Source organism: Rattus norvegicus, chromosome 10 (genome assembly GCF_036323735.1).
Source record: "Rattus norvegicus strain BN/NHsdMcwi chromosome 10, GRCr8, whole genome shotgun sequence".
NCBI lineage: Eukaryota > Metazoa > Chordata > Mammalia > Rodentia > Muridae > Rattus > Rattus norvegicus.
Window position 1 is genome coordinate 20,640,770 of NC_086028.1, and position 21,635 is coordinate 20,662,404.

Sequence of the window (21,635 nt, forward strand, 5' to 3'; positions counted from 1 at the left end):
TGCACAGACTCACCCCAGTCCAATCTGATGACTCTGAAACATTCCCTCTAATCTGATTCATTGTTTCTTTAGTTTTTACACTTATTTATTGATTGTATGTACATGCACGCGCGCGCGCACACACACACACACACACACACACACACTCACACCACACCACTCTTGCAGAAATCAGAGGACAATTTGTGGGAGTTAGTCAGTTCTCTCCTGACATGGGTGCCAGGAATCAGACTCAGGTCATCAGGCTTAGCAGCAAGCACCTTTACCCACTGAGCTGAGCTGTCCTCCACTCTGATTCAGAGACGAGAGAGAGAGACTTAAAGGGACTTGCTCCAGTTAGAGGCAAGGATGAAACTTCACACTTCAGCTTTCCTCTTTATCAATAACTATGGGTGTCTCCTCTCTCCCATGCCCTCTCTCTCCAGCGGGCTCTTCTGTGAGCACCCCCCACCCATGGTTCTGCTACAGACCAGCCCCTGTGACCAGTACGAGTGCCAGAATGGGGCGCAGTGCATCGTGGTACAGCAGGAGCCCACTTGCCGCTGTCCCCCAGGCTTCGCTGGGCCCAGGTGTGAGAAGCTCATCACTGTGAATTTCGTGGGCAAGGACTCCTATGTGGAACTGGCCTCTGCCAAGGTCCGGCCCCAGGCCAACATCTCCCTGCAGGTGTGTATGCTCTTCCCATCCCAACTACCACAAGTGGAAGAAGTGTGGCTTCCTCAGAGTACGGCTGGGGTTCCCCAGATCATTAGCAAACCTGCCTCTTTTCCCAGAATATCAGCTTTGCAGGAGCTGGGCTGGAACAGTCCTTAAGAACCTCCCTGGTCAGTCTCACAGCAGACATGGGTGCTGAAGGAACACAGAGGGGGACATGCTCCCGGCCTCTAGGGAGGAATCAGAGCAGGCTGTCCAGACACAAGAAGAGCTAAGCCAGATCTGAAGCTTATGTAGTTGCCTGAATTGTGGGGAGTAGGATAAGAACCTGGGGTGACCAAGCAAAGAGCATGAGTCAGAGAGGAGCTAGCTAAGAGATCTGCATTTGCAGAGACGTAGAGACACAAGCAAGAGGGACACAGTCGGGGAGTGGGAAAGAGTTTAGTATAAACCAAGTTGTCCCAACAGCTTAGGCACAGGGATGCAACTGGACGGGGCTGGTCAATGAGTAGTCCAGGTCCTGCTGGGTGCTCCTGTGACCCTAGCCGGGTGATTTAATCTGGACCTTCTGTAAATATTCAGCACCTATAATTACTACTCCGTAACGAGCGCCTATACACAGCAGGCCATGCCCCAGACTGTGGGGCTGAAGATCCACGAGAACATCCTCTCCCTGAAGAGCCTGATCAGTGGGCAGGGCTACACCGTAGGGGTGGATGCTACTACAGATAGGAAGCCGCTATCCCCCTCCTGCTCTCTTCCTTCACCCTCCCCACCAGTACTCCAGACAGCCCAATGCACAGTAGGATGTACCTGTGCACATCCAGCCCTGTGGAGAATTACCCAGGAGCTAGCCGGCCAGCAGGGCAGCTTCTACTAAAGCCGGGCTTCCAGCCTCAGCAGCACCTAGAATCCCCTGTAGAGCTTTCAAATGTCCGTTTGCACACGAAGGCTAGTACTGACTTGCTCTGGGGTGAAGCCCAGTCAGTGGTATTGTTCAGATTCCCCTAAAGGGCTCTGAACACACTGCTTGCTTCCTAAGATACACTGAGGTAAGCTCTGGTCTTTAGCCTTTGTTTACAACTATTATATGTTTGATACTGAGAGACGGACTTTAAAGGAGGTGGGTACTTTGTTGGGTCACATTGTATCCTAGTGGGAGAAACAGATCAGGACTGGGGCCTTCAGACCTGCACAGATACAACCAGCCCAGTTCCCACACCCAAACACTCAACCAGCCACAAATCAAAAACATTTTAAAAAAACTTACCGCTATATTGAACATGTATGGACACACTGAGCCCCTGCCAGGTATGTCCAGCCCACAGCCCTCTGGCCGTATGTAGCCAATGACAGCTATGAATGCGATCCAGACAAAATTGTAAACTTACTTAAAATGTGAGATGTTTTTATTTGTGAATTTTTTATAAGCTGATTGCACAGTCCCCCAGTATGAATTTGTTAGTGACACGGTTACGTCACAGTCTCGAACGGTTGAGCATGCCGGTAACTGCTACATGTGCAGGACAGCTATTTCCATAGCATTTTTCCTGTCCTGGGTATCATCATTCAACCAGAGGTAATAAAGAACATGGGAGCTTGCAGGGATTTAATGCAGATACTATTCTATGTAAGGGACTTGAGCATCCTCCAGGGGTCAGTGACCCTGATGTCACAGCACATAGTACATGTTCAATGCATATTTGTCGGAACAATTTGCTCAGCTAGTATTTGCTGGAGCATAAACTTGAGTCTTGCCTTCTGAACTAGAACAGCCAGATGGGGAAAGAGATGTGGATTTGAATTCTAATCTGGTCTAGGCTCTGAGGCAGCCACCTGAAGAGGGTGCTAGGAGTGGGTCAGGTGAGGGTGGAGCGTGGGTAAGTGCTAACCCACACACCCTGATGGCTCTCCCCAGGTGGCCACTGACAAGGACAACGGCATCCTTCTTTACAAGGGAGACAACGACCCCCTGGCACTGGAGCTGTACCAGGGTCACGTGAGGCTGGTGTATGACAGCCTGAGCTCCCCTCCGACCACGGTGTACAGGTAAAGACCTCTCCTCTCAGCCACAGAATCTGTTCCTACGGAGCAGACACCAGGTGACTCCGAGGCCTCCTGTCCCACACAGACACAGCTCTCACACAGTGGCAGGTGGGGAGGAGAAAGGTGCCAGTGGAGGCAGAAGTGGGAAAGCAAGGCAGGCCCATGTGGGAGATGACACCTCATTACCATAAGATAAATGGCCAGCTGGCTACTGTGCATGGAGCCAGGTGCTCCGATGGAGATGAGGCTGCTTAATGAGGTGCCCTTTTCAAAATGTCATCCTAATCTTTTATTAGTTTAAGAAAGAAAGCCGGGCGATTAGCATGCAATTCAAGGAGAGGAAATTCAAGAGCACCCAGGGAACAGGACTATGCTTAAATGACTTTCAAACTGTTCTGAAAGACAGTGATTCCTAAGTCTTTTTAAATCACCCCTGTAGGTTGGACAGCATGCTAGAGCCGTAACAAAATACCAGAGGGGATCAGCTTATAAAGAGGGAAGGTTTCTCTTGGCTCGCAGTTCTAGAGATCTCAGTCCGTGGTCATTTGGCTTCGTCACTTTGACTTTCTCGTCATGGTGGGGAGTGTTGTGTTAGAGCAAGCTGCTCACTTCACGGTAACTGAAAAGCAAAGAGAGAAGAGGAGCCTGGGGTCTCTTCAGTCCCTTCAGCCTATGCCCCTCGGTGAGCAGAGGACTTCCCACGTAGAACCTACTTCCCGAAGGTTCCACCACCTTCCAGCAGCACCGTGGGCTCTGGACCAAGCCTTCCATACACAAGCTTTTAGGGGACCCCTTAGACAGCAGACTGCATGTGACTTGACATGACTGCTGCTCCCTCGTGTGCCACTGTAAGCCAACACGGAACCTACTCACCCTCTCCAGCCTGGCCTGAGTGCCACCTCACACAGACAGGCTCATCCACTCCAAATGTTCCCTGATGCTCACTAAAGGGGAGGGTGAGCACCCCTCATCCGAGATAACGCTCCAGAGTCAGAAACCTTATGATGCGCACAAGTTTCCAGCATTTAGACTGTCCTCATCGAAAATGAGGTAGAACTGCCCTGCAGAGTTGGGAGGCCCAGGCCTCTGATTCTCCTCTAGCAAACCCAGTCTAAAAACCCTCGGTTAAAGCCAGTGGTATGAGATGATGATGGTAGCAAAGGCCTTTAATTCTAGTGCTCTGCAGGCTGAGAAGTGTGTGTGTGTGGATCTCTATGAATTCCAGAACACCAAGGGCTACCCTGCTTCAAAAGAACTAAATAGGGCTGGAGAGATGGCTCAGTGGTTAAGAGCACTGACTGCTCTTCCAGAGGTCCTGAGTTCAAATCCCAGCAACCACATGGTGGCTCACAACCATCTGTAATGGGATCTGATGCCCTCTTCTGGTGTGTCTGAAGACAGTAACAGTGTACTCATATAAATAAAATAAAAATAAAATTAATAAAAAAACTAAATAAACAGCAGTTAGAGCTGGAGGGCATAGTTCAATAGAAGGGTGTTTATCTAACGTGCATGCAGTCCCTGAATCCAGTCTTCATATCGCAGAAATACACACACAGAGGGTGGGGGAAGGGAAGCAAGGGAAGGAGTAATCAGTGGTTCTGAGAGCAGAGTATGGCAAAAATACAAAAATACACATTTTTTTTCAGTCCTTACCCCAGAAGTAATCAATCTGAAGCTACCAGACAGCAAATCTGTATTTAAGGAATCCTTCAGGTGACCCTCATGCATTTAAAAAAAAAAAAAAAGAAAAAAATTGAGATAAGACCCTCCCTCCTGTGTAGCCCCAGCTGGTCTGAAACTCACTATATAGACCAGGCTAGCCCCGAACACCCAGAGGTCTATCTGCCTCCACCACTGGAGTACTAGGATTAAAGGTGCTTGGTGCGTAAATTTCAGAAGCGGGGGTTAATGTATGAGAGTTGGATCTTGAAGGGAGAAACTCACATGTGCAGAGAGAACTCGAAGGCGGCTGTGTCAGGACTGCTGCAAAGACAAGCACCAACCAGAGCGGAAGGCTCCTGGAAGAAGGTGGGGAGAAACAAGGCCAGCCTCAGACAGTAAGACAGAGCAGACACTGGGTCTCCTATCATCTTTGCTTCTGAAACTGCTGACCTTGAACCAGGTGGGAAGAATGGAGAGCAGGGAGGCAGGCCCAGCAGCTGCCTGATAAACCATCTGCCTGAGAGAAAGCCCTCCTGTCACTTGGAGTGTTAAAGGAGTGTCTTCCTCTCCCTCCCCGCTTCCTTCCTGTGGCACTGATGGGCATTTCCTAGGGTGCTGGTTAGTGTGGATGGAACAGTACTTAGCAAATGAGCCATGATGTAGACATTCCAGGATGGATGGATGGATGAGAGGTGGGTTTCCAGAAGCAGCTGAGCTCTGTGCAGAGCGAGGGGCCTCTGGAAACACTATGCTGAGTTGGGGAAACCATTGCTACCTCCTAGAGCTACCACCAGGGAGTTGTATGAATGTGTTGAGTCCACTAGGGAGGTGGCATGACCTTGGAAAGAAGCAAGTGATGGGCATCTGGGCAGATGACTCAGATTCACATGCCAAACCTTGCTGCAGAACATTGCTGCCCTTCTGCACATAACCATAAGGGGCCCCAGGCTCCAGAAATCCCGCACTAAAAGTGATTTTGTGGGACAGTTCATGTATGTCATTCACATCATGTAAAGGCAGTTTTAGAGTGTATGGTGTGCGTGTGCGTGTGTGGTGTATGGTGTGTGTGGGGGTGTGTGTGTGTGTGTGTGTGTGGTGTGTATGTGTGTGTGGTATATGTGTGTGTGGTGTGTCTATATATGTGTATGTGGGGGTGTGTGGGGGGTGTGTGTGAGTGTGGTGTATGTGTGCATGTGTGATGTGGTGTGTGTATAGTGTGGTGTGTGTGTATGTGTGTGTGTTGTGTATGTATAGTGTGGTGTGTGTGTGTGTGTGTGCATGTGTGTGTGTGTTGTGTGGGGGGGTGTGGTGTATGTGTGCATGTGTGTGGTTGTGTGTATGGTGTGTGTGTATGTATGTGGTGTGGTGCATATGTGCATGTGTATATGTGTATGTGTGTGTGTATAGTGGTGTGTGTGTGTTTAGTCCTCACTGGCAGGGTTTCTCTGTAGCCCTAGGCATCCTGGACCTCACTCTGTAAGTTGAATTTATAATTCTAGCTTGCCTGTATAAAAGACACACCATCCAGATATTTTATTTATAAGCCATAAGCCTAGATTGACAGCTATGCTAACTTATTCTCTGGCTATGAAGTTCCCTTGTTACTTGCTGTTTCTCCTGGACACATTGCCCATGATCCATCTCCCTTCATGGCGACCTCACCTCAGTTCTCCTCCACCTCTGTTCTCCTCCACCTCAGTCCTCTTTCTCCTCCTCTCCCTCTACCTGCAACCCCCTCACTCGACATGACGTTAAGCATCCCACACACAGAAACATACATGTTGACAGACAGTGGCAGAATCTAACAGGCCTCCCTGGAGGCTCTCCAACCTGCTGTGGAGACACTTCCAAACAAGGAGTAAATGTCCCTGCTTGGAAGATAAGGAAGGGCGTTCCCACACGGCAGGGCCAGGAGATGCCACAACAGAGGCCCTCTGTGAATGCCATGCTGGGAGAGGCTGTAATTCATGACTTGTACTCTCAGCTAACAGCAGCTGAAGGGACAGAAGGCCATTCCTCAGAGTCACTGCAATGACTTTTCGCCACCTGAAAGGCCTCGTCAGCTTCAAATGAAAGCCAAGCTGCCAAACCAAACCATCGGGGGAGTTGGCAGCCTACAGATTTCTGTCCCCTGAGACCCCATGAGCTATCCCCATGAAAGAGTGAGCTGCCAGGGCCCCTGCAGGTTTTATCCTTCCAGAGAAGCTGGATGCTAGGGCCTCCCTCTGCCCATTGATTCTGCTCAGGCCCCCACTAGTCATAAGAAGTGAGGAAGCATGTCAAGGTTCTGCTGTCGGCTACAGGGCAGACACACCAAGCCCAGCTAGGTCTCTCCTGCCCCAGGATAGGATAGGCCTTCAGTGTGGAGACTTACCATGAGACTCCTCTGCCCACAGGGCCAGGGGCCTGTGGAAAGGGCAGCTAACCAGAACTCCAGTGGGTGTTGCTTCGAGGTAGATTATGAAGAAAAACTGGGAAAACAGGGTTTGGGGGGACCATGTCTTAGGTTTTTTAAGGTTTTAAGGTCTGATCAGAACTCCATACACTAGTCAGCTCTACCCAGCGAGGTGCATACCCTGATAGTTCAGATTGCCACCATCGCTGCTAAGGTCTTGGCCCCATTGGATCCTTAGCACATGAAGGATCGAACATCCTCATTCCTATTTGAGGGCTGAGAAGCCTGACTGCTCAGAGGAATCCCAGGATGGGAAGACACAGGTCAGGTTTCCACTAAACCCAACCCTCCCAGTGTGTGGCTGCAAGCTGTGGTACTAGGTGCAGAAGTCAGTTGGGGTTCCTGGGCCCAGGTTGCTTGCCCAAAGAAATCACAGGAGCTGTTTGTGGCTGCGGGGCTCTGTCGCCACCTATTGGTCACTCTTGGCATCAGGAGAAGTGACCACATGATAATCTTTCTTGTACGGTCCTACAGTCCCAGAGCTGGGAGACATGAGCTTAAATCCCAGCTCTTCTTCGTGAGGCCCTCTAATTCTCTGGGCAGTAAGTCTCTTGTTTCCAAACGAGGAAAGATGTGCCTCCTGCCTGTGGGCTTGTTAGGGTTAAATGACGATATTTCAGCCCCTGTCCTTACCCCACAAACCGCCCATTGCCACTAGGAAAAGAGAAAGAAAAAAGCATTTCCTGCTCTTGTAGAAGATGCTTTCGGCTCCCAGAAGCTATCATACAGCTCACTGTAACCCTAGTGCTAGGAGATCCAACATCTCTTCTAGCTTCAGGAAGCACCAGACAGGCAAGCGGTGCACATACATACATACATACATACATACATACATACATACATACATACATACACACACGTGCAGGCACTCACGCATACACAGACAATAGCTACGTCCTTAAACACAGAAGAGCACCGTAGGCTCCTCTGGCAATGGCTGTGGCCACAGCAGCTCTAGGCAGTAGCCCTCCAACCTGGCTAATGCAGTGCCACTGCTACTCTCTGGGCCCCGGGGAACAATCATGAAGACTCTCAGGCCCGTCACCTCCCCTGAAATCCCTAATGATCTCCTCAAAAGACCACCTGCGCTTGGCAATTCAGCAAGGTCAATTCTCTTAGAGCAAACGGAAGGGTTATGTTTGGTTTTTACTTTTACCATCTTTGTTGTTGTTGTTGTTATTGTTAGCGGTATGGCTGTTTTCCCACTGGTATTTTGATTTGGAAGACCGGTATTTACAACCCTGACAGAAATCTTTGTGTGTGTCTGCGATCGTGAGTGCAGGCATGTACACACCAGGGCATGCAATGTGGAGGTCAGGGAGTCTTCCCAGCCACTTCGTTTGATGCTGGCTCTCTTGTTTATTCCTGTGTATGACAGGCTGGCTGACCTGTGACCTTCTGAGGGCTCTCCCGTCTCCACCCCCCATCTCCCTGAAACTCCGAGATTATAGATACACTGTGTATCTACAGTGTCTGGCTTTATGAGGATTCTAGGATCCAACCTCAGGGGTTAACTGCTACACAGCCACCACCAAGCCATCTCTCTGGTCCTTACGACTTTTGTTTTAACGGTGGGTGAGACAGGCAGACAAAGCTGTCCTTGGAGCCAGGGGAACCTAACCCTCCCTGAGGCAGAGTGTTGTAACTGCAGCCCTCTGTAGCTGCTGTAAGCACTGGACCCAGCCTGGTGCACAGCCAGGAAGGAGCTAATGGGGTTGCTCGCTGTGCCTGAGTATATCCAAAACAGGAAAATCACTGCCCCGACTACCTTGACCCTTACTTGGTTCTGGAAGGGAAGAAAGAAGGCCACACACATAACCCTGGCTTCACAGCTGCCTCTGATAGGGAAGTTGCCTAATGCTTACCTAAGCAAGAGGCACACCAAGGAAGTGGCACATTGGAAGAGGAACTGAGGTCACTGGGTGGCTGTGCCCTTACAGGGAACATTGGGACCTTGGGACCTAGTCCCTTCCTTCTTGCTTCCTGGCCACCAAGAAGTAAACAGGACTCTTTCAAAGACTGGCCTAAATCAGCTCTGGAATGCAACCTTTGAAACTGAGTTCCCAAATAGCCCATCCTTCCTTTCAGTTATGGGTCCCGGGAGCTCAATTACCAGGACAGCGGCAGCTCTGGGGTGGTCAGGGACACAGCTAGAAGTTTTTGCACATGGTTAGAAAACTAAGCGAGGGCTTGGCCCTCTTTCTCTAACCGTTATACTAATCAACTTGTCTGCAAGAGGACAGCCTCTGCCTGCTGTGACTCAGGGCAGTTGAGATGCCGCTGATCCATTCACACAGCTTCTCCACTGCTCAGCGCCCCATCCCTGCACCAGATCCCCCAGTGTCTCTCGGCTCCTGCCCCACCTTCATTTTCCTGCTTCTTGGCTGGACCTTATGCTCAAAAGTCGGCTGTTTGATTTAGAAACGTGGTGGAGTGTGGGCTTTGTGATTTGTTACTGGTCCCCCAGCACCTAAGACAGAAAGGCTGAGCCCTCGGTGAAAGCGTGGTAGACGGATGGACAGACTGGATGAGTGGATGGAGGAAACAGGATGTGTGGATAGATAGACAGGATGTGTGGATGGACAGTCAGGATGTGTGGGTAGATAGAGAGGAAGGAGTAAGAGTGGACAGGTCCATGAGTAGGAGGGAGGGAAAGAGGAAGGGAGGGTGGGGAGGACAGATTATGAGCTGACAAATGGCTACGTTTTATTTTGGAGGACTTGTGGGGATCCCAGGCTCCTCTCCATTGCTTTCTCTCAGCATCAAAGCTATAGTAAGGATCACCGGGGTGCAGGCTGGGGTGGGTTCTTATTGTCACTGTTCTCTGTATGTTTGCCCGGACACATGGAGGCCAGAGGACAGCCTCAGACATGGTTCCTCTGGTGCTGTCCATCTTCTTTGGAGACATAGTACCTCACTGGCCTGGGACAGACTGACGGGCTAGGATTGCTAATGTGCAGTGCTGCCCTTGGCTTTTCCTGTGGGTTCTGGGGATCTAACACGGAGCTTTCAAGACTAGCACTTCACTGACCCAGCTCTCTTCCGTAGCTCCTCAAAATAGTACAAATATCACCAATAACTTGATCACCCAGTAACTCTGGCAGGTGACCCTCCCCCTTGTGGAAGACACAGAGACAGGGATTCTGTGATTGGCCATTGTCCTGCCCATCAGTGAGAGCATGGGGAGCGGCCTCCATTTCTGTTCCACTCACCGACCTGTTCAGTATCTACCATTTCCCTCTGGTCTTCAGAAGTTCCACAGCCATTCAAGCTTTCCCTGCTACCTGGAAAATCGGTGGGAATCCCAGGGAGACTTCAAGATGAGGGAGAGACTCTCCTGTCTGCCACCCACACCTGAACCAATGAGACAGATCTACAGACTCCCCAGTGAGCCCCTTTCTTCACGTCCCCAAAGTCCTGTAACCAACCACAGTTCCCTCCCAAACCCTGCAACCAACAGTGTCCTGGGAAAAACAGAACTTGGCAATCAAAAGTCTTGCCTGTAAACCCTATCTCTGGCCTGTATCAACTGGGTGACCCCAGACAAATCCGGTAACTTCTCTGGGCCTCAGTATTTTTATCTATAAAGCGGGTTATCTGGTACCCAATCGTAGAAATATGAAATAATGTAAGTGAGTGTGTTGGCCCTATACATGGCCCAGATAAGTCCTGCTCTGTCGCAGAATAGCATGGGGAAGGGAGTGAACAGCCCTGTCTCCCTGAGCTGCCAAGTTCTGGGATAAGGATTAGACTCGCTTGGAGCACGAGACCCTCTTTCCTCAGATGTGGCCTGATCAGAAGGGGTGGTTTATACAGAGGATTCAGGAACAAGGACAAATTACTGACATCTTAACTGAGACAGTGTCTGTTTCATACATGCTAGGGGGAAAAAAAAATCACATCATACTGGAATGTTTTCTCCCAGACGTACCTTAGGACAAGGCTAACTCTTCAGCGAGGTTGACAAAGGACATACGGTGTTTGAAGGGACAGCATCTTCCGAGAGCAGGTGTCCGGATGGTGTGCGGGCAGAGCCAGCCTGAGATCATTGGGCTAAGGATCGCTTGCCTACTCTGGAAAAAAAAACAAAAAACAAAAAAAAAACAGGGCAAGAACTGAGCAGCAGCTGCTGCGGCGGCCCTGCAAGGACTCTGTGGTGGGAACAGAAACCTGCTGCAAGGGCCGTGGCTGGGGCCACTGCACATCCGTACAAATAAAGGGTTGGAATGAACGTTAGCTGCTCCCTGTTCAGTCAGCACACTACTTATGTGAGAGAACAGCCCAGTCCTTGGGAGACACAGCTGAGGGATCCAAAGGCCATGATGTGCATACCTTATCCTTACAGAGGTCAAGGGTCATGACATGCGTACTTTATCCCGACAGAGGTCAAGGGTCATGACATCCATACTTTATCCTCACATCACTCATAGAAACTGGAAGCAGTCGGAGAGAAGAGCGTGGGCAGTACGGCGTACTTTCTGTTCTTATTTTCGCAACTTCTGTAATTCGCAGTTGTTTCCAAATGAACGTAAAGCAGGACGCAAGCCTCGCAAAAACCAACTGCAGCCCGGTGCCTGGCCATGGAGTGCACTTGACCTCTGACTCTTTTCCTTTCTCTCCTGTCCAGTGTGGAGACGGTGAATGATGGCCAGTTTCACAGTGTGGAGCTGGTGATGCTAAACCAGACCCTGAACCTGGTGGTAGACAAAGGAGCCCCCAAGAGCCTGGGGAAGCTCCAGAAGCAGCCAGCAGTGGGCATCAACAGTCCCCTCTATCTTGGAGGTAACGTTTTCCCTTGTCACCACCTAATCCTACCCTCTCTGCCTTTCTGGCTTTCTGCATCTGCACGGACACCCAGACCTGACGCCGGGGTCTCCCTGATGTCTTTTTGGCACCAAAGCCAATCAGGGGAGGCTTCCAGGAGGAAGTGACAACAAAATCGATTGCTGAACAGACTCTGGACAGATGCTCGTGAAAGAAAAAGGGTGGACTAGCCAGTGGGCAGGGAGGCGAAGAGAAGCAAGAAGGAAATAGAAAGAAGGGTATCCAGGCTCAGTTGCAGTTTGCAAGCCTCCAGGGCGGTGCCCCTCTGCTCTATGTCTTAGATATGGCAAGAAGCAACACACTGAGGTCAAGGTTGTAAAAAGGGCAAAACAAGAAACCACACAAGCTGCCTAGACCTGAAATGAAGCCCCTAGGCTGATGAGTCTTAAATTATATGCGAAAAAGAAACAAAAAAGAATGTTGGAGTGCAGGGGTAGGGATGGAGGGCACTTCCGGTTGGAACTCCGTGGTAGAGCCCTTCTCTAGTGGGAGCAAACAGCAGCCAGGATTCTTTCCCCAGAGACACGTGTTGTTCGTACTCAGCCACCAAAGCAGTTTGTTCAATACAGATTCCTAAGACTTCAGCCCAGGTGTCCCCAGCCAAGGGCTGGCACGGACTCAGGGGTTTGCACTTCGGACAGGCTGTCCAGAGGCCGGGGACAGAGTGCTCCTGGCCCAGACTCACCTTAGGACACAGCTTCTCCACAAGGAAGAGGGTTGCTCCCCTCCCTGTACCTGCCCCGCCTGTGGCCAGGACAAAACTGGGCACTTTTTCCAGCCATCATGAGGCCTGGAAGTTTCAGGAAAGGAAGAATGGAAAGTTAAGTTTTTTTTTTTAAGATTTTAAAGAAGAGGGCATCGGATTCCATTACAGATGGCTGTGAACCACCATGTGGTTGCTGGGAATTGAACCCAGGACCTCTGAAGGAGCAGTCAGTGCTCTTAACCACTGAGCCATCTCCCCAGCCCAAGATTTTTTTTTTTTTAAATGGCATCTCATACAGCACAGTGGGGTCTCAGGCTTCATCAATAGCCAGGGATACCCGTGAGCTTTTAATCCTCCCGCTCTGCCTGCTGAGTGCTGGGATTACAAGCATGTGCCCCCATGCCCCGTGTATGTGGTTGTTGGTGATTGAACCCAGGGCTGTATGTACACTAAACACACACACAATTATGCTGTCTGTCCAACAGTAAAAGGAGAGAACACAGAGCTGACGTCCCTGAAAACAAGATCAGGCCTTTACCAGGAGTCAGCAAACAGCCCTGAGAAAGACATCAGTGTAGCGCAGAGGCTCTGCAGTAAATAATGTGGAAACCTTGAACCCCAGAGCTTCACTGGAGCAAGCTGCTCCCCTAACCTTATCCTCATTCCCAAACTGCAGCTCCTCTGATGTGGATTTTTCAAACAGGAACTAGGGCAAGGAGCGCCTCATGCTGTTGGGGACAGGGATAGCGGGGTGATCCAGTGGTCACCGGGCCACACCATGCCTAAGGGGTGGGCCTCAGTTAAGCCAGGGGGACTGTGTGACAATAGATGACAGTTCTTCTCACTTCTCCTTAAAATACAGACTTCTGCAGATTTTTTTTTTCTGAATTTAGAAACTGGTGATAAGTTGAGTTTTAACAGTTCCAAAGCAAGGACGTGTCGCTGTGAGGATAAGGCCGAGCGAGGCCTTGGCCTGTTAACTCTGTTTGAACAGCAGAGGCCCAGAGCTCTGAATGGTGGCTGTAGACAGGTGCTGTGTATGTTCTCTCTTTGAAGACTGAGGGGGTGGAGATGGGACAAGGACGTGTCTTCAGGCTGCCCCGCCTTCCTCCCTCAGGCATCCCCACGTCTACAGGCCTCTCAGCCTTACGCCAGGGTGCAGACAGGCCGCTGGGCGGCTTCCACGGCTGTATACACGAAGTGCGCATCAACAACGAGTTGCAGGATTTCAAAGCCCTCCCACCCCAGTCCCTGGGGGTCTCTCCCGGCTGCAAATCCTGCACTGTGTGTCGTCACGGCCTGTGTCGCTCCGTGGAGAAGGACAGCGTAGTGTGTGAGTGCCATCCGGGATGGACTGGTCCACTGTGTGATCAGGAAGCCCAGGACCCCTGCCTTGGTCACAGGTGAGTCCTGAGCACAAGGACTTAGTTGCTCTGCCTGCATCTAAGGAAGTAGCAACTGATGGTTGCTGGGGAGGGTTGTGGTCCTACTATGGATAGCATGAATGCTTAAAATACCAAGAAACGGGCTCCTACATCCAGGCAGCATGCCTGGCTTGAAAGAGTGTGAGGAGAGCTTTCTTGAAATATCTTCACCAGGCAGCCATGAGGACCAGTGAAAACCACTGCCAGACTCTGCAGTGATTAGAAAAAGCTGTCTTAAGGGAAATAGAAACCCCAAACACAGCAAAGCAAAAGCAGAAGACAGGAATGCCAGCCCCCGTGTACTAGGTCCACACAACAATGCACATCGGAATCACATTTAACGGTTCAGTCATCCATTACTCAATCAGCAAGCGTTTATTGAAGGCCTACTGTGTGCAGGGTCTAACTACAAGTATTCCTGGAAATTGCAGTCGGCTAAAAGTAACACCAGACTCAAGACTGGTAATTTGGGTGCCTGAACTACTAGTCAGGGGAAAACAGTCCTGATCAGGAAGGAAGGAATGCTGTAGACATTTAAACTCCCTGTTACTCTTGATGTATGCGCCTGGCGCTGGAATTAACATGAACCCTGGCTTGAATGTCACCCCAGTAGGCTCAGGGATATATCATGATTGAAATTTCTGGCTTTGCAGCCTAGAGAGACGGCTTAGCAGGCGAAGGCCTCACAGCCCGATGACCTGAGTTCAACCGCTAGGACCCACACAACAGAAGGCAAGAACCAACTCACACAGGTGGTCCCCTGACCTCCACAACCATACGTATGCACACACAGAAATAAACAGGAGGATAAATACATAAGAGTAATATTTTTAAGCGAAAGAGCTGGGAGCTATAGAGATGGCTCCATTGTTAAGAGCACAGTCTGTTCTTCCAGAGGACCTCCATGACGGCTCACAAGCATCTGCAACTCCAGTCCCAGGGGATCCAACACTGTTTTCTAGCCTCTGTGGACACAGGCACACACATGGTGCACACATATGCATGCACGCAAAATACCTACATCCATAAAAACACAAACTTTTTTCAATTGTTTTGAAGAAAAAGAAGAAAGATGTCTCAGTAGTTAAGAGCACCGTTGCCCTTACAGTCCCCAGCTCCCTCATGGTGACTCACAACCATCTGTAACCATAGTTCCAGAGGACACAATGCCCTCTTATGGTGTCTGCAGGCACCAGGCACCTGGTGCACATAGATATGTGCAGGCAAAACCCTCCTACACAGACAATAATTCTAAATTATTTTTTTGTTCTACAAAATGTGGACTTTGCTCTGGGAGATGGACAGAAGGCTAGTTCATGGGAGGGGCTGTCTTGGAGTGGAGTGGTACAAGATCTGATGTGCTTAACACACAGCATGTGCTGTCTGCCGAGAACGGGCTATGACATGTCTCTGGTCCAAAATGCCTGACACTAGAAATGCTTCCCATCTGAGTATATACCTGTTCCTCTGAGACACTGGGGAGGTAAGAATGAAGCATATACACACAGTTCATTCATATTTCATACATAGACACCACACGCATGTGAACATGCACGCGTGCGTGCACACACTCACATAGGCGCTCGGCCTGATAATAATCCCATGTGATCTGTTCAGTGCATCTGTGTCTTATCAGCAGCTCATCGTTGGAGGTCAGGTGTAGAAAGTTTCACTGGAACCCATGCTGACGTTTAAAATGTTAGGATTTGGGGCCATTCTGGGTGAGCGTTGTCCAACCTATAGTGGTTGTACTAGTCGTAGTAATAGTAGTCATAGTGTTTGTTATTTAAATTGCAGGAGAGTTAAAATGTTTACAAAGACCAGCAGGATGGCTCAGTGGGTAGAGGAGCTTGCTGCTAAGCCTGAAACCTGAGTTCAATCCCTCAGGGCCCACATGGTAGGAGGAGAGAGCCATGTAACAAGTCGTCCTCTGACCTCCACATGTGCACCCACATGTACACTTTTGTACACACACACACTCGCACACACACACACACACACACACACACACACACACACCCCTAATAAAATGCAATATTTAAAAATTATTTTTGCCAGATGTGGTGGTGCAAGCCCTTCATCCCAGCACTTGGGAGGTAGAAACAGACAGGTCTCTGTGAGTTCGAGGCCAGCTTGTCCTACGAAGTGAGTTCCAAGCCAGCCGAAGCCTCAGAGTGAGATCCTGTTTTAAAAAACACAAAAATAGTTACTTTTAATGTTGACAGAAAGTTAAAAGACTGCTGGGCTGTGAATTGGCACTGAAGACTCTCGCGTCTCTGGAGGAAACAGCAGATTGGTATCTGCCATGGTCAGAGCTGGCAGTGGGCGTTCACTAGGGCACAATGGCATGCGGCTACATGGCCACCAGCATGGGGTTTACATGAAAGGAGACACTTAGATGCTGGACCCAATGCAGGGACAGAGGAAGGTACTGACTCTGGTCTCCTCCCCTCTACCCACAGCTGCAGCCATGGGACATGCGTGGCGACTGGCAACTCATATGTGTGCAAGTGTGCCGAGGGCTATGAGGGACCTTTGTGTGACCAGAAGAATGACTCTGCCAATGCCTGCTCAGCCTTCAAGTGCCACCACGGGCAGTGCCACATCTCAGATCGAGGGGAGCCCTATTGCCTGTGCCAGCCTGGCTTCAGTGGCAATCACTGTGAGCAAGGTGAGTCTGCTGTCCTTGTAGGACAGAGGGCAGAGGAAAGAGGCAGGGGGTCAAAGAGTACCTGATCTTCCTAGAGGGAACCATCAGATAGCGAAGAGGGAGCCGTGCATGGTCTCGAATGACCTAGGCAGAGAAGTGGCTTGCACTGCCATGTCTAGGTCAATGTATCAGTTACCTTGGTGCAGTGCATTCGCTGAGAGAGGCTACTACATGGAGGATGTGGCAGAAGATGGGGTAATGGGGTCATGTGGACACTGGCTGGCTACCAGGCTACCCTTCAGGGTTTCTTGGTAGAATATGTGCTACGGTGAGTATGGGGTACCTAGGGATGTGCTAAGAGTTGGGGAGCAGTGTGAGAGTGCAGTGCCCATGGAGGCCAGAAGAGGGCACCAGATGGCCTAGAACTGGAGTTGGAGGTGATCGTGTGCTGCCTGGGTGCTGGGAACTGAACTTGTGTTCTAGGGTCTTCTAGAAGGGCACTGCGTTAGTGAGGGTTTTATTAGCTGTGAACAGACACCACGACCAAGGCAACTCTTATGAGGACAACATTTAACTGGGGCTGGCTTACAGCTTCAGAGGTTCAGTCCAGTATCATCGAGGCAGGAACATGGCAGCATTCAGGCAGGCATGGTGCAGGAGGAGCTGAGAGTTCTACATCTTCATCTGAAGGCTGCTGGCAGAACACTGGTTTCCAGGCAGCTAGGATGAGGGTCTTAGAGCCCACACCCACAATGACACACCTATTCTACCAAGGCCACACCCCCAAAGAATGTCACTCCCTGGGCCGGGCATATTCAAACCATGACAAGCAAGAAACCCTCTTGTGAAGTATGATCTGCTGAGCCATCTCTGCGGCCCCAAACTAGGACCTGTAAAAGTCAGAAGCAACACTGTTGTCCTGAAAAGAAAAATCTGTGTGTCCTTGAGCAGGGCAGTTCTCTCTGGGTCGTAATTCCTCGCCTAAAACAACTGCACTGGCTTATGGTAGAGACTGAGTAACGTCGTGGTGGGTGAGGATTCAGCATCAAGATTCTAGGGTGACATCCCTGAAGGCTATAAGCTTCCTCGAGTACCCAGCTCGAGCAAAGCGGCCAGAAAAGAAATGCCAAGTACATTCTTACCGTCCTGTCTGCTGGAAAACACTTAGGTACAGCAAGGGGTTGGGGGTGCCTATGGACTGCAGACCCCCGGGTGGCAACATACAGAGAGAAAGGAGCACCTTCATGCTACCCCTTCTCCTTGATTGGCACTGACTCGGAGCTAAGAGAGATTGCTCTTCACGGGCAGAAGTAGGCAGGAGGTTCTTGACACACCACAGAAGCCTGGACTGTGCCTCTGCATTGCACACACATGCACACCACACACACTGGACTCTGAATCCTTCTAAACCCATTGTTTTAAAGGATTGTTTGCAGCTGGGATACGGTGCCCGTGCGTCTTAGTAAAACACACAACCCCTTTACAAAGCTCAGATGCTTTTCCTCCTCAGTTGCCTCTGCTGCTCAGCAGAGGCCGTGAATCAGTGAGGAGTTACACGTGGGCTAGGATTTTCCAGGCAGGGAAACTGAGGCACGGGATAACAAGTAATTTTTCCACCACCGTGAGGCTTCGGACTCTGCTTTCCTCCCGCAGTGCCTGTTCCAAAGGTCCTGGCAGGGCTGGGAGGGGGTGGAGGCTGGAGGTGAAAAGCGGGGTCAAAGGTGAACATTCCAGCACACACAGAGCCCCTCTTTACTGATCTCCGGTTGTTTCTAGAACTTCCAAAATCATCCAGAAGGGCCTTTACCTCCTTAGCATCTTTTCTAGATTTCCTCTCTATAGTCACTTCACCGAAAGCCTCCGGGACCCTTACTTACGTGTGCTCTTCTAACACTAGTGTCCAGACCAGTGGTTCTCAACCTTCCCAATGCTGCCACCCTTTAATACAGCTCCTCATGTTGTGCTGACCCCTAGCCATAAAATTATTTTTGTTGCCGTTTCATGACTAATTTCTCTACAGTTAGGAACTGTAATGTAAATATCTGTGTTTTCGGATGGTCGTCGGCAACCCCTGTGAAAGGGTCACTCGACACCCAGAGGAACTGAGACCCACAGGTTGAGAACCGTTGCTCTAGACCAAGGGAGACAGGCTACTGGGAGTGGTACAGCCAGTCTGGGACAAACTGACACTCTTCTGTCCTACCCAAAGCTCATAGCACCATGGCAATGTGGGGAAGCAGGCTGAGCTCTGGCCGACCTCCTACTTTCAGAGAAGCCGGAAATCCAAATTCTTAAGTGAATTCAGATGTTTTCCACGTTAGCATTTAAGCACGTTCTACCAGTCAGAACGCATCCAGTAACATGATTTGGCCGCTATTTACCAGTTTGCCAATTCCTTCGAAAGATGGAGGATTAAGCCCACCCCCGCCACCAGAATAGCCTCGGGGCTTGATTAAAGCCTTGTGCGGAACCTGGGATAATAGAAGCACATCAAATGTGTAGAATAAAGGTACTAGGTAGAATAAAGCAGACCACCCCACTTAGAACAAACTCCGGAGAGGCTTGTCTAATTGGGAGGAATGAGGCCTATTTAAAGGGGGCTGAGTGTACCTCATTGGTTGGGGCCAAGTTGCTCCGGGTGCCTCATTTGCATGAGGAGGAATTCCAGGCTGGACATTACCTTATAAGGGGAAAAGTAAGAGGAACCGTAGTTTTTACCTGACTCCAGCTACATGAGCTCCTCGACTCCACTCTTGATCCATGCCTGCTCCTGGTCCCACGGTTCCTTGGCCCCACACTAGTGAATAAGTAGGTGCACGTTCAGATCACAAAGGTCTCCTGAGAGCCGACCAAGGAAGCATCTATGGACCTGCCAGACCCCATTACCTACCACCAGAGCCCTAACATTTACCTTTCTACCCTCTTCAGAGAATCCATGTTTGGGAGAGATAGTCCGTGAAGCCATCCGCCGCCAGAAAGATTATGCCTCCTGTGCCACAGCATCCAAGGTGCCCATCATGGTATGCCGCGGGGGCTGCGGGAGCCAATGCTGCCAGCCGATTCGGAGCAAGCGGCGGAAATACGTCTTCCAGTGCACTGACGGCTCCTCGTTCGTGGAAGAGGTGGAGAGACACTTGGAATGTGGCTGTCGTGAGTGTTCCTGAGCCCCTCCCCCTCTGCCGCCCACTCATCCTCCGCCTTCGGGACTCCACGTGGAACCTCTTTGAGATTCAGAATGAAGGAGAGAAAGCTTGGAGACCAAGAGGCAAAAGAGAGAATATTAAGTATATTGTAAAATAAACAAAAAAATAGAACTTATTTTTATTATGGAAAGTGACTATTTTCATCTTTTATTATATAAATATATCACACCGTCTGAGTATATGGACTATACAGTGAGTTATTTTTACCAAGTTTTGTTTTGTGTTGTGTATTTGTTGTGTTTTTATAAACAGCTGTTTAAAATTTTAAGACAAAAAAAAAACACTAATAAAAATGTTTTAAACACAAGGATCAGAATAGAGGAACGGTAGCCTGCCGGAGGCAAGAAGAGGGGATTTTATGTTATGTAGCTCTCTCAGGGTCAGAGAAACCAAGAGTGATTTTCTGAGCTGGCTGTGGGGGGAGGGAGGAAGAGAAAGCGAAAATGGTTTTAGTTTCTCGTGGTCTTGGCTCATCCTTTTCCCTCTTCCTTGTAAGCAGCAAGCTTCTCAGGAAACTGCTGCCCCTTGTAGATCATCTGACCAAGGCCCCCTGCAGGCTGTGATCCTCCGGGAGGTCTTTCTGCCAAATTTACAAACCACTGATCTTTTTCTGCCTCTCTGAGGAAACGTGTCCTCAAGATGAGGCAGAGAAAGAGGGGTCTTGCAGGGTCCTAGGCACGCGCCTTCCCTTACAAGTCCTCTGGAAGTGCGAGACTACGCAGGACCGCCCACCTACAGAACAGGGAGGTCCAACAGGCAGGCCTCTGGCGTCTGATCCTCCCGGCCACCATCGCAGTGGCAAAGACGCATTGCTAGGGATCACCACCATCCAGCACACGTCTGAACCCTGACTTTATCCGACCCCTACTTCACTGGTACACTGAACCCCGTTTCTTTTTTTTCTTTCTTTTTTTTTTTTTTTTTTTTGGTTCTTTTTTTTCGGAGCTGGGGACCGAACCCAGGGCCTTGCGCTTCCTAGGTAAGCACTCTACCACTGAGCTAAATCCCCAGCCCCCTGAACCCCGTTTCTTAACTAAAGACAATCAAACCCTGTTAGTTGCCTTAAGACACCATCTGATGGTGGCGATGCCAGGCCAGGAGTGGGGACTCTAGGTTCCCCTCCAGGAGTAGACACAAATAGGCAGAGAAAAAGATGTTTTTCCAGCTGCCTTTTCCTCTTCCTCCATTTTGTTCCATCCTCCTTTCTGCCTCACTCGAATCCAGAAAATTTCTAGAGACAGAAACTCGGGCACCTAGGAAGTAAAAGTGAGCGGCGTTGTCCAGCATCAGGACTCCGGTGCCTGCAGGCCTTTCCTGACCTCGCACGCCTCTCCCCCACCCTCACTTGCCCCCTCACAGCCCTCAACCCTTAGCGCATGGCCCAGCATCTGGCTGCTCTCACCAACCCCCTGGCTCTGCCCATCCATTCTCCTAAGTGAAAAGGGTGGGGACCTTTCTGCTCTGAGGGTTCTCCTGAGGAGCGCAGCTGCTCTGTGAGGACCCATGGTAGGCCAAAGACTCGGAGGATAGAGAAGGGAAAGAGAGGAGAGAGGAAGGAAGGGGAACACAAGGCAGAGGGGAGACAGGGAAGAAGGGTGGAAGGGATGTGGTAGGGAGTGTTGCTTTTGAGCAAGTATATAAGTGTGCATTGTGTGCCGGGATTCGAGCCTTATGACAGGTCTGCTGAAAATAGATTTATGTAGCGCCCACTACAGTGTACTCAGATGTTGCTCCAATTGCAACCCATATATATTTATATATTTATATCCTTGTATCCGTCTAATTCTCTAAACATAGATCTACGTAAAACTGAGACTAACCTACTTTACAGTCGAGTAAGCTGGGAGAGAGAGACTAAGGATCTTGCTATGACTAAGTTATGGGGGCAAAAGTTTGAGCCCAGGCTGTCAGGATCCAAAATCTGACCATTTCACCACTCTACTACACTACTTGTAGGAAAGAACTACACTGTGCCTTTAGGGATCCTAAGTCTGGGGCAGGAGCAGTC

At 50.0% G+C, this 21,635-nt stretch overlaps 1 protein-coding gene and 1 long non-coding RNA gene across 13 annotated transcripts in view; one reads left to right on the top strand and one right to left on the bottom strand.

Moving 5' to 3' along the window:
- Slit3 (slit guidance ligand 3) overlaps positions 1-19,935 on the top strand; it is a 584,776-nt gene extending 564,841 nt beyond the window's left edge. The window contains 6 exon segments of the mRNA NM_031321.1: positions 426-666; positions 2,573-2,703; positions 11,448-11,602; positions 13,468-13,753; positions 16,237-16,445; positions 19,353-19,935. Of these exon segments, the coding sequence (NP_112611.1) occupies positions 426-666; positions 2,573-2,703; positions 11,448-11,602; positions 13,468-13,753; positions 16,237-16,445; positions 19,353-19,588 (1,258 nt within the window). The 3' untranslated portion in view covers positions 19,589-19,935.
- On the bottom strand, positions 2,046-19,474 carry LOC120095247 (uncharacterized). 12 transcript variants are annotated; one of them, XR_010055578.1, is made up of 4 exons: positions 19,336-19,474; positions 10,752-19,221; positions 4,648-4,721; positions 2,046-3,319 (listed from the first exon to the last, which is right to left on the bottom strand). It is a non-coding gene; the product is annotated as an uncharacterized LOC120095247 (long non-coding RNA). The 12 variants fall into 12 exon arrangements; XR_010055581.1 differs by adding an exon at positions 6,740-6,836 and having other exon boundaries at positions 2,046-4,721; XR_010055580.1 differs by having other exon boundaries at positions 6,740-19,221.
- Positions 19,936-21,635: the final 1,700 nt, after the last annotated feature.